The 12,317-nt window shown below is 42.2% G+C and overlaps 1 protein-coding gene across 1 annotated transcript in view; it reads left to right on the top strand.

The window, feature by feature from the left end:
• The first annotated feature begins 7,102 nt into the window (after positions 1-7,102).
• The window catches only part of LOC106560213 (phospholipase B1, membrane-associated), a 73,568-nt gene continuing 68,353 nt past the window's right edge, over positions 7,103-12,317 (top strand). Inside the window, exons 1-5 of the mRNA XM_045705021.2 lie at positions 7,103-7,226; positions 7,397-7,455; positions 7,542-7,617; positions 7,865-7,923; positions 8,116-8,183. Coding sequence (XP_045560977.1) covers positions 7,172-7,226; positions 7,397-7,455; positions 7,542-7,617; positions 7,865-7,923; positions 8,116-8,183 — 317 coding nt within the window. The 5' untranslated portion in view covers positions 7,103-7,171. The remainder of the gene's footprint in view (positions 7,227-7,396; positions 7,456-7,541; positions 7,618-7,864; positions 7,924-8,115; positions 8,184-12,317) is intronic.

The following is a 12,317-nucleotide window of genomic DNA, read 5'->3' as shown; positions in this document are numbered from 1 at the left end:
GGTTCATAGAACTGCCCTACAAGCTCAGACTATTTTTGTATCCCGCAATTTATAATATTGGCAAAGAATATTGGCCATTTATCATTTCTTTAATCAATCATTTGTCGTTTACGTTTTAGAACGCTGCAAGTTATACATGTCCCAAACTCTTCTGATGGAGTCCTACACCATCCGTGGGGCTGTAGCGCCCTCTGCTGTCGACAGACTGATATTGGAGAAAGGCGACAGCGACGCACTGCACAGATTAACCAAACGACAGCACCTTGAGTTTTCTCTCCCCTCCGCAACCAACACATCCTGCAGTGTACGTTATAGCCACACGATGGCGACAAACGTCTGTGTTCCACTGGAGGAATTCATGAAACATGAAATGAGATGAAAATGCTGCAAGAGAAAGGATAAGCCCCTTTTTTTCCATTTTTGCCAAAAATGACATACCCAAATCTAACTGCCTGTAGCTCAGGCCCTGAAGCAAGGATATGCATATTCCTGGTACCATTTGAAAGAAAACACTTTGAAGTTTATGGAAATGTGAAAGGAATGTGCATCTGGTCAAATATAATAGAAAGAAAAAAAACCAACCGTTCTTTTGTATTTTTTTTGTACCATCATCTTTGAAATGCAAGAGAAAGGCCATAATGTATTATTCCAGCCCAGGTGCAATTTAGATTTTGGCCACTAGATGATATCAGTGTATATGAGACTATTTTATAAAACACTGAAGTGAGTGTGATATTCCTGGTAACAGGAAATAGTTTTCATCTCTCCTTAAATGACATTTTTGGGGGAAAAAAGCCAACTCGGCTCCTTCACTCATTGAATCAGATGCTCATTCATCACAAAGCCCACTGATATTGCCAACTACTTGAATGACTTTTTCATTGGCAAGATAAACAAACTTAGGGATGACATGCCAGCAACAAACTCTGACACTACACATCCAAGTATATGGGACCAAATTACAAAGACAAGAATTGCACTTTTGAATTCCATAAAGTCAGTGTGGAAGAGGTGAAAACAATTATTGTTGTCTATCAACAATAACAAGACACCAGGGTCTGACAATCTGGATGGAAAATTACTGAGGATAATAGTGGACGATATTGCCACTCCTATTTGCCACATCTTCAATTTAAGCCTATTAGAGTGCGTGTGCCCTCAGGCCTGGAGGGAAGCTAAAGTCATTGTTTACTGGCTCAAATAGCCGACCAATCAGCCTGTTACCAACCCTTAGTAAACTTCTGGAAAAAAATGTGTTTTGACCAGATACAATGATTTTTCACAGTAAACAAATTGACAACAGAATTTTCAGCAATGCTTATAGGGAAGGACACTCAACAAGCACAGCACTTACACAAATGACTGGTGATTGGCTGAGAGAAATTGTTGATAAAAAGATTGTGGGAGCTGTTTTGTTAGACTTCAGTGCGGCTTTTGACATTATCGATCATAGTCTGCTAATAGAAAGACGTATGTGTTATGAATTTACACCCCGTTATAATGTGGATAAAGAGTTACTTGTATATGGATGACTCAACACTATACACATCAGCTACTACAGCGACTGAAATGGCTGCAACACTCAACAAAGAGCTGCAGTTAGTTTCAGAGTGGGTGGCAACGAATAAGTTAGTGTCACGACTTCCGCCGAAGTCGGGTCCACCTTTCATTTTCCATTTGTTTTGTCTTGTTTTCCCACACACCTGGTTTACATTTCCCTCATTACTTGTCGTGTATTTAACCCTCTGTTCCCCTCGACAGATTAAAAAAAGGAAGAGATCATACCATTTGTGAGGACCGCTGCTCTTGGATTGGAGTATAATACCTTAACCCACTTGATAAATCCAGGGCCAAAGCCAAACTTCTCCAGGTTATATGTCAAAAAGCCCCACTCCACCCTATCGAATACCTTCTCTGCATCTAGGGAAAGGGCTGCCACCTGAGTATCCTCTTTTTGACTCAGCCACATGAGGTGAAGCAAATGTCTAAGATTGTATGTGGAGGTTCTACTTTTTAATATGAGGTAAAATCTTCTCCAGCCTCATGGCTAGTACTTTGGAGAGCACCTTGCAATCACCTCCAATTAAATCTATGGTCCGAAGCCTCCAGTGATGATCCATGGCACAAAGCCTCCAGTGATGATCCATGGCCCGGAGCCTGTAGGGATGATCCATGGCGTGGAGCCTGCAGCGATGGTCCCCAGTCCGGAACCTCCTGAGACGGCCTACGGTCCTGAACCTCCAGCGACGTTCCCCGGTCCGGAGCCTTCGGCGACGTTGCCCAGTCCGGAGCCTCCGGCAGCGGTCCATGGTCCGGTAATACAAAAGCGGAGGGATCAGCGGGCAGAGCAGGGGCTACGCCCCGAACCGGAGCCGCCGCCATGAGTAGATGCCCACCCGGACCCTCCCCTATAGGTTCAGGTTTGCGGCCGGGAGTCCGCACCTTTGGGGGGGGGGGGGGGGTACTGTCACGCCCTGACCTTAGAGAGACGTTTTATTTCCCTCTAGTTTGGTTAGGTCAGGGTGTGATATGGGGTGGGCATTCTAGGTTGTTGTATTTCTATGTTCCATTCTATGTTTTCTATTTCTTTGTGTTTAGCCGAGTGTGGTTCCTAATCAGAGGCAGCTGTCTATCGTTGTCTCTGATTGGGAATCATATTTAGGCAGCCCTTTTCCCCTCCTTCAGTTGTGGGATCTTGTTTTTGTACAGCTCAGTAAAGCCTGCAGAACGTGACGTTCGTTTTCCGTTATATTGATTTTGTGTTCTGAGTTACAATAAATATAAATATGAGCACTTTCCACGCTGCACCTTGGTCTCCTTCACCTTACGAAAACCGTCACAACAGGAGCATCCAACTGGGACGCCGTCTAATCCTGGTGACTTTCCAGACTTCATTGAGGTGATGGCTGTTCTTAAATCAGATCCTTGTATAGGAGCATCTACCTGGAAAGCCATTTAATACTGGTGACTTCCCACAATTTGTTGAGGTGATGACTGTTCTTATCTCAGATTCTAGTATAGGAGCATCCAACTGGGAAGCCGTCTAATCCTGGTGAATGCTGCTCTTATCTCAGATTCTAGTATAGGAGCATCCACATCCTGTATTTGGCCCTCCGAAGCTCTATCTTATAAAGAATGGCGTTACATTTAGTTGGGTCTCAGTAACATTCAGACTTATAAAGAGCTGAATGAAAGTCACAAGACACATTGCTAATATCTTTTGTACCAGTCATTACCTCCCACTTCCATTTTTGATAGCAGTTATTATGAAACTGGCTTCTTTTTGTTTAAATTGTCTAGCCAATAATTTACCAAAAACATTCACCACTTTCATCAGTTTGTCGTCATCCTTTTTGTTATAGATCTCTTGTAATTGGAACTTCAGATCACAGACTTGTTTCGACAGTGACTCAGTATTTCTTTTGAATAACTCTTTCTCCAGCTCTTTGATTTGAGACTCCAGCTTTTCAACTCTCTCTATCTTCCTTTTTCTTTCTACTGGTCTGTGCTATTATTTTGCCCCTGACATAAACTTTGGTCCTCCCATACTGTACTCAATTTGTCAGTGGAACGAATGTTTGTTTGCAACAAAAAAAAACTTGAGGTCTTCATTCAGGTGAAATGTTTTGTCTTGGAATAAGGACGTATTCATCCTCCATCTAACGCTTTCCTCAGCCATATCAGCCTCCACTGCTATACATAATCCCACTGTTGTGTGATCAGTCAAATCAATAACCCCTATTTTACTATCTATCACATCTTTAGTCATACTCTTGGAAATTAGGAAGTAATTTATCCTGGAATGAGATTTATGGTTATGCGAATAAAACGTATATTCCTTCTCTCTAGGATTGACAAGCCTCCATATATCTACCAGACCCAGATCCCTCATTAATAGGTGTGTCGCTGCTCTGTCCCTTGGTACAGTTTTAGAATTACTAGTTTTATCAAGTATACCATCTTGAACCTGGTTAATTTAGGGCTAGGCGTCCCGCCTGCGGGACACCTGTCGATAACTTCCTGTGAAATTGGAGGGAGCGCAATTCAAATAAACAGTCATAACAATTATGGATATTAAACATTTAGGTACATACAACTGTCTTATATCGGTTAAAAGTTTACATGCTTGTTCATCTAACTGCATTGTCCGATTTACAACAGGCTTTACAGTGAAAGCATGCCATGAGATTGTTTGAGGACGGCGCCCTACATCAACATATTTTTCCACCGGCACAGGCTTCATAAAATCACAAACAGCGATTAAATATTCACTTACTTTTTGAAAATCTTCCTCTGATTTGCAATCCAAAGGGTCCCAGCTACAACATGTATGGTCGTTTTGTTAGATAAAATCCTTCTTTATATCCCAAAAAGTCTGTTTAGTTGGCGCCATCGATTTGAGTTCAACATGCAGAGAAAGGAATCCAAAAAGCTACTGCTAAACTTTGTTAAAACAAGTCAACCTACGTTTCTATTCAAACCTCAGGTACCCTAAAATGTAATTAAACTATAATATTTCATACGGAAAGAAGTATGTTCAATAGAAAAGTAAAATTAGCAAGTGCGCATCCTCTTCGTCACGCGCCCACAGACTGATTTCCAACTGTGACTCCCTGTACCAAAACTCAAACTTCTTCCTCGTTTTGGAAGAAACAAGCCTGAAACCTTGAACAAAGACTGTTGACATCTAGTGGAAGCCATAGGAATTGCAATCTGGGAGCTGGAATTGCATAGGACCCATAGCTTTCCATTATAAGAGAATGGGCTCTCCAAAAAAAATATTCCGGTTGGTTTTTCTTTGGATTTTCTCCTACCATATCAATTGTGTTATAGTTTTCTATCCAATGGTACCAATTATATGCATATCCTGGCTTCTGGGCCTGAGTAACAGGCAGTTTACTTTGGGCATGTCAGTCAGGCGGAAATTCTGAAAAAAGGACCCTAGCCCTAACAAGTTTTTAAAGCCCTCCCTTACTCGGTCCGCGAGAGACTACAAGTGGTCACCCTAGTCCCAAGCCCCTCCCCCAATCCCCTCCCCTTCTCAATTTAGCCATCTACTTGAAAATATACAGCACACCTTAGTAAAATATTAAAGGGAATATGAAAGAGTGCCTTCCACTTATTTAACCAGCATATAGCTAACAATACTTGTATTCACCCACCAATTGGCAATAAGTAAAAAGAGTAGAGAATAAAAATAAACAAAACTGAAATTAAGGAAAGGGAAACCATATAAAATCAGATCAATCAACCTGTTGGGGCTAGGGGGCAGTACTGACACGGCTGGATAAAAAACGTACCCGATTTAATCTGGTTACTACTCCTGCCCAGTAACTAGAATATGCATATAATTATTGGCTTTGGATAGAAAACACTCCAAAGTTTCTAAAACTGTTTGAATGGTGTCTGTGAGTATAACAGAACTCAAATGGCAGGTCAAAACCTGAGAAGATTCCAAACAGGAAGTACCCTGTCTGACCATTTCTTGGCCTTCTTTGCCATCTCTATCCATTACAAAGGATCTCTGCTGTTACGTGACACTTCCTACGGCTGCCATGGGCTCTCAGAAGGCGGCAAAAAGCTGAATCGTGGCTTTGCAGGCTCTGGCTGAAAAAAAAGTAGCGCGTTTGGGTAGTGGCTGGTTACAGTACTGTGAGACTCAGGCTCGTGCCCGCGTCGACCGAAAGCTTTGTTTTCTTTCCTCTGTTTAGCTAAATGGAGATTCCCGGTCTGAATATTATCGCTTTTTTACGAGAAAAATGGCATAAAAATGGATTTTAAACAGCGGTTGACATGCTTCGAAGTACGGTAATGGAATATTTAGAATTTTTTTGTCACGAATTGCGCCATGCTCGTGACCCTTATTTACCATTTCGGATAGTGTCTGGAACGCACGAACAAAACGCCGCTATTTGGATATAACGATGGATTATTTTGGACCAAACCAACATTTGTTATTGAAGTAGCAGTCCTGGGAGTGCATTCTGACGAAGACATCAAAGGTAATCAAACTTTTGTAATAGTAAATCTGACTTTGGTCAGGGCTAAACTTGGTCGGTGTCTAAATGGCTAGCCGTGATGGCTGGGCTATCTACTGAGAATATTGCAAAATGTGCTTTCACCGAAAAGCTATTTTAAAATCGGACACCTCGATTGCACAAAGGAGTTCTGTATCTATAATTCTTAAAATAATTGTTATGTTTTTTGTGAACGTTTATCGTGAGTAATTTAGTAAATTGTTAGTAAATTCCCCGGAAGTTTGCGGGGGGTATGCTAGTTCTGAACGTCACATGCTAATGTAAAAAGCTGGTTTTTGATATAAATATGAACTTGATTGAACAAAACATGCATGTATTGTATAACATAATGTCCTAGGGTTGTCATCTGATGAAGATCATCAAAGGTTAGTGCTGCATTTAGCTGTCTTCTGGGTTTTTGTGACATTATATGCTAGCTTGAAAAACGGGTGTCTCATTATTTCTGGCTGGGTACTCTGCTGACATAATCTAATGTTTTGCTTTCGTTGTAAAGCCTTTTTGAAATCGGACAGTGGGGTTAGATTAACGAGAGTCTTGTCTTTAAAATGGTGTACAATAGTCATATGTTTGAGAAATTGAAGTAATAGCATTTCTAAGGTATTTGAAAATCGCGCCACGAATTTGTCCCGCCTAGCCCAGAGAGGTTAACCTCTCTAGGGTAGGTGGCACCAAATCGTCCCACCTACGCAACAGCCAGTCTAATCCCGTGGCGCGATATTCAAAAAGGTCGTCATTGAAAATAAGAATTTGTTCTTAACTGAATTGTCCGGTTAAATAAAACAAAAACAACTGAAAACATGATAATAATATTAATAATATTAAATTGTTTTCTGGTTTGGGTGAGAAGTTTACAAATGGGGAAATAAAATGAATCATATTGAGTAACTATGCCTAATGAAAGCAGTCTGATTCTATGCATTTGACTACATGGTACTCATGTATTTTCTATGCGCCTTCCACCATTATGTAATCAGATATGGCTGAGAACATCCTATCGTTACTCCCTACAATAATGACTGCAAGGCAGACTTTGCCACATTATTAATATTTATACAGCTGTGAGAAGGCTCACTCAAAGTCAATGATTCCAGATAACAGCTCATTGAAAACACTGTCCAGGGAGGGAAAAGATCATGATTGCTCCAGCCCTGTTTTCAGCCTGTATACTAGCCTGTTTTTGTGTTCATGGTAAGTACAGGTTGTTTTTTCCAGAGAGACAGTTATATTTATCAACACTTTAACTTCCTGAAATGACAGAGCATCACATTGTTCCAAGCCTCCATAGAATGTTACTCCATACAAAATTGCACACCAGTATGTATGTATGTATGTTTACTTTCTAATAATTTCTCTCCAAGGCAACGAAAGGTGGCAGGAGTCCAACCAGCCTCAGAATGAAGTGAAGGAGAATCTAAAGGTACTGTAGATTTACACATCCTCCACAAACATCCCCTTAGCTACATCAGCTAGTTCATCAGACATGTTTATTATTGTCTTGTCCAGGAGTTCCCTGCGACCACAATACACCCCGTCTTTCACTGCCCAGACATGAGCCCCTCTCCCACGGTTCCCACCTCAGGTGAGTCTCTCCTCTCCTCCTGTCCTTTCCTCTCCTTCTCAACCTCAGGTGAGTCTCTCCTCTCCTTCTCAACCTCAGGTGAGTCTCTCCTCTCCTTTCCTCTCCTTCTCAACCTCAGGTGAGTCTAATCACAAGACGCTGTCCTTAATTCAACTGAGAGAAAAACACACCGGACAAAGTTGTTTCAGAACACTGCAGCCAAACAGTCTCCGTGTGTGGTGTTAATGCTGATGTCCTTTGATTCCAGTGGAGTTGGTGAAAGCTGCAGATATCAAAGTCATAGCAGCCCTGGGGGACTCTCTGACGGTAGGGTAGAATCCGACATTAGTAGCTATTCATCTCAGTAAATATGTCACTTTCCTCCTTAACAAATGTGGTGAATATTGTCTATGATCAATGTGGTGAATATTGTCTCTGGCCAATGTGGTGAATATTGTCTCTGGCCAATGTGGTGAATATTGTCTCTGGCCAATGTGGTGAATATTGTCTCTGTTGCAGACAGCTATTGCTGCCAATGGCTCCACCATCCTGTCGGTCCCTGTTGAATATCGACATGTTTCATGGAGGTGATTTTTTTACTTCAACAACAATTAAAGTGTAACTCAAATCAAATGTTATTTGTCACATGCGCTGAATACAACAGGTACAATACAACCTTACAGTTAAATGCTTATTTACAAGCCCTTAACCAACAATACTTTAAGAAGTTAAGATTTTTTTTTTTAATAAGTGTTATGTAAAATAGATAAGTAAAAAAATAGAAAATAAAAGTAACATAATGAAACAGCAGTAAAATAACAAGCGAGGCTATATCCAGGGTATTACGGTACAGAGTCAATGTGGAGGCTATATACAGGGGGTACCGGTACAGAGTCAATGTGGAGGCTATATACAGGGGGTACCGGTACAGAGTCAATGTGGAGACTATATACAGGGGGTACCGGTACAGAGTCAATGTGGAGGCTATATACAGGGTATTACGGTACAGAGTCAATGTGGAGGCTATATACAGGGGGTACCGGTACAGAGTCAATGTGGAGGCTATATACAGGGGGTACCGGTACAGAGTCAATGTGGAGACTATATACAGGGGGTACCGGTACAGAGTCAATGTGGAGGCTATATACAGGGGGTACCGGTACAGAGTCAATGTGGAGGCTATATACAGGGTGTTACGGTAAAGAGTCAATGTGGAGGCTATATACAGGGAGTACCGGTACAGAGTCAATGTGGAGGCTATATACAGGGGGTACCGGTACAGAGTCAATGTGGTGGCTATATACAGGGGGTACCGGTACAGAGTCAATGTGGAGGCTATATACAGGGTGTTACGGTACAGAGTCAATGTGGAGGCTATATACAGGGGGTACCGGTACAGAGTCAATGTGGAGGCTATATAGAGGGGGTACCGGTACAGAGTCAATGTGGAGGCTATATACAGGGTGTTACGGTACAGAGTCAATGTTGAGGCTATATACAGGGGGTACCGGTACAGAGTCAATGTGCTGGGGGCGGTGAGTTGAGGTAATTGCGGTAATATGTACATGTAGGTAGAGTTAAAGTGACCATGCTTAGATAATAAACAGAGAGTAGCAGCAGCGTAAAAGAGGGGTCCGGGTAGCCCTTTGATTAGCCGTTCAGGAGTCTTATGGCTTGGGGGTAGAAGCTGTTAAGAAGCCTTTTGGTCCTAGACTTGGTGCTCCGGTACCGCTTGCCGTGCGGTAGCAGAGAGAACAGTTTGACTAGGGCGGCTGGAGTCTTTGACAGTTTTTAGGGACTTCCTCTGACACCGCCTGATAGAGGTCCTGGATGGCAGGAAACTTGGCCCCAATGATTTTTACATTTACATTTACGTCATTTAGCAGACGCTCTTATCCAGAGCGACTTACAAACCACTTTACAATAGTACAATAGTACATCTATATCTTTTTTGGGGGGGGGGGGTTAGAAGGATTACTTTATCCTATCTCAGGTATTCCTTAAAGAGGTGGGGTTTCAGGTGTCTCCAGAAGGTGGTGATTGACTCCGCTGTCCTGGCGTCGTGAGGGAGCTTGTTCCACCATTGGGGCGCCAGAGCAGCGAACAGTTTTGACTGGGCTGAGCGGGAACTGTGCTTCCGCAGAGGTAGGGAGGCGAGCAGGCCAGAGGTGGATGAACGCAGTGCCCTTGTTTGAGTGTAGGGCCTGATCAGAGCCTGATATACTGGGCCGTACACACTACCCTGTGTAGTGCCTTTTTAAACTTTTATTTCACCTTTATTTAACCTCTATGGGCTAGGTGGGACGAATTCGTCCCACCTACGTAACAGCCACTGCCAGCCTGTGGCGCGATTTTCAAAACCTTAAAAATCCTATTACTTCAATCTCTCAAACATATGACTATTTTACAGCCATTTAAAGACAAGACTCTCGTTAATCTAACCACACTGTCCGATTTCAAAAAGGCTTTACAACGAAAGCAAAACATTAGATTATGTCAGCAGAGTACCAAGCCAGAAATAATCAGACACCCATTTTTCAAGCCAGCATATAATGTCACCAAAACCCAGAAGACAGCTAAATGCAGCACTCACCTTTGATGATCTTCATCAGATGACAACCCTAGGACATTATGTTATACAATACATGCATGTTTTGTTCAATCAAGTTCATATTTATATCAAAAACCAGCTTTTTACATTAGCATGTGACGTTCAGAACTAGCATACCCCCCCGCAAACTTCCGGGGAATTCGCTAACATTTTACTAAATTACTTACGATAAACGTTCACAAAAAGCATAACAATTATTTTAAGAATTATAGATACAGACCTCCTCTATGCACTCGATATGTCCGATTTTAAAATAGCTTTTTGGTGAAAGCACATTTTGCAATATTCTAAGTACATAGCCCAGGCATCACGGGCTCGCTATTTAGACACCCGGCAAGTTTAGTACTCACCATAATCATATTTACTATTATAAAAGTTTGATTACCTTTTGTTGTCTTCGTCAGAATGCACACCCAGGACTGCTACTTCAATAACAAATGTTGGTTTGGTCCAAAATAATCCATCGTTATATCCAAATAGCGGCGTTTTGTTCGTGCGTTCCAGACACTATCCGAAATAGTAAAGAAGTGTCGCGCGCATGGCGCAATTCGTGACAATAAAATTCTAAATATTCCATTACCGTACTTCGAAGCATGTCAACCGCTGTTTAAAATCAATTTTTACGACATTTTTCTCGTAGAAAAGCGATAATATTCCGACAGGGAATCTCCTTTTCGGCAAACAGAGGAAAAAATCCCAAAGGCGGGGGCGGTCAGGTCACGCGCATAAGCCCAGTGTCCCTTGATCGGCCACTTGAGAAAGGCGATAATGTGTTTCAGCCTGGGGCTGGAATGACGACATTCTGTTTTTTCCCGGGCTCTGAGCGCCTATGGACGACGTGGGAAGTGTCACGTTAGAGCAGAGATCCTTAGTAAATGATAGAGATGGAAAAGAAGTTCAAGAAATGGTCAGACAGGCCACTTCCTGTAAAGGAATCTCTCAGGTTTTGACCTGCCATTTGAGTTCTGTTATACTCACAGACACCATTCAAACAGTTTTAGAAAATTTAGGGTGTTTTCTATCCATGTGTAATAAGTATATGCATATTCTAGTTACTGGGTAGGAGTGGTAACCAGATTAAATCGGGTATGTTTTTTATCCAGCCGTGTCAATACTGCCCCCTAGCCCTAACAGGTTAACCAGGTAGGCCCAGTTGAGAGCAAGTTCTCATTTACAACTGTGACCTGGTCAAAATAAAGCAAAGCAGTGCGACACAAACAACAGAGGAACATGGAATAAAGAAACATACAGTCAATAACACAATAGAAAAAAGTGTATGTACAGTGTGTGCAAATAAGGTAAGATAACGGAGGTAAGGAAATAAAACGGCCATAGTGGCAAAATAATTACAATTTAGCAATTTAAACACACGAGTCATAGATGTGCAGAAGATGAATGTGCAAGTAGAGATACTGGGGTGCAAAGGAGCAACAAAAAAATAGCAGTATGGGGATGAGGTAGTTGGATGGGCTATTTACAGATGGGCTATTTGCAGATGGGCTATTTACAGATGGGCTATGTACAGGTGCAGTGATCTGTGAGCTGCTCTGACAGCTGGTGCTTGAAGTTAGTGAGGGAGATATGAGTCTCCAGCGATTTATTTTTTCAATTCATTCCAGTCATTGGCAGCAGAGAACTGGAAGGAAAGGCGGCCAAAGGAGGAATTGGCTTTGGGGATGACCAGTGAAATATACCTGCTGGCACGCGTGCTACGGGTGGGTGCTGCTATGGTGACCACTGAGCTAAGATAAGGCGGGGCTTTACCTAGCATAGACTTATAGATGACCTGAAGCCAGTGGGTTTGGCGATGAATATGTAGCGAAGGCCAGCCAACGAGAGCATACAGATTGCAGTGGTGGGTAGTATATGGGGCTTTGGTGACAAAACGGATGGCACTGTGATAGACTGCATACAATTTGCTGAGTAGGGTGTTGGAGGCTATTTTGTAAATGACATCGCCGAAGTCAAGGATCGGTAGGATAGTCAGTTTTACGAGGGTATGTTTGGCAGCATGAATGAAGGAGGCATTGTTGCGAAATAGGAAGCTGATTCTAGATTTAATTTTGGATTGGAGATGCTTAATACGAGTCTGGAAGGAGAGTTTACAGTC

This window comes from Salmo salar, chromosome 01 (assembly GCF_965601325.2).
Source record: "Salmo salar chromosome 01, fSalSal1, whole genome shotgun sequence".
NCBI lineage: Eukaryota > Metazoa > Chordata > Actinopteri > Salmoniformes > Salmonidae > Salmo > Salmo salar.
This window is presented reverse-complemented; position numbering and strand designations above follow the sequence as displayed.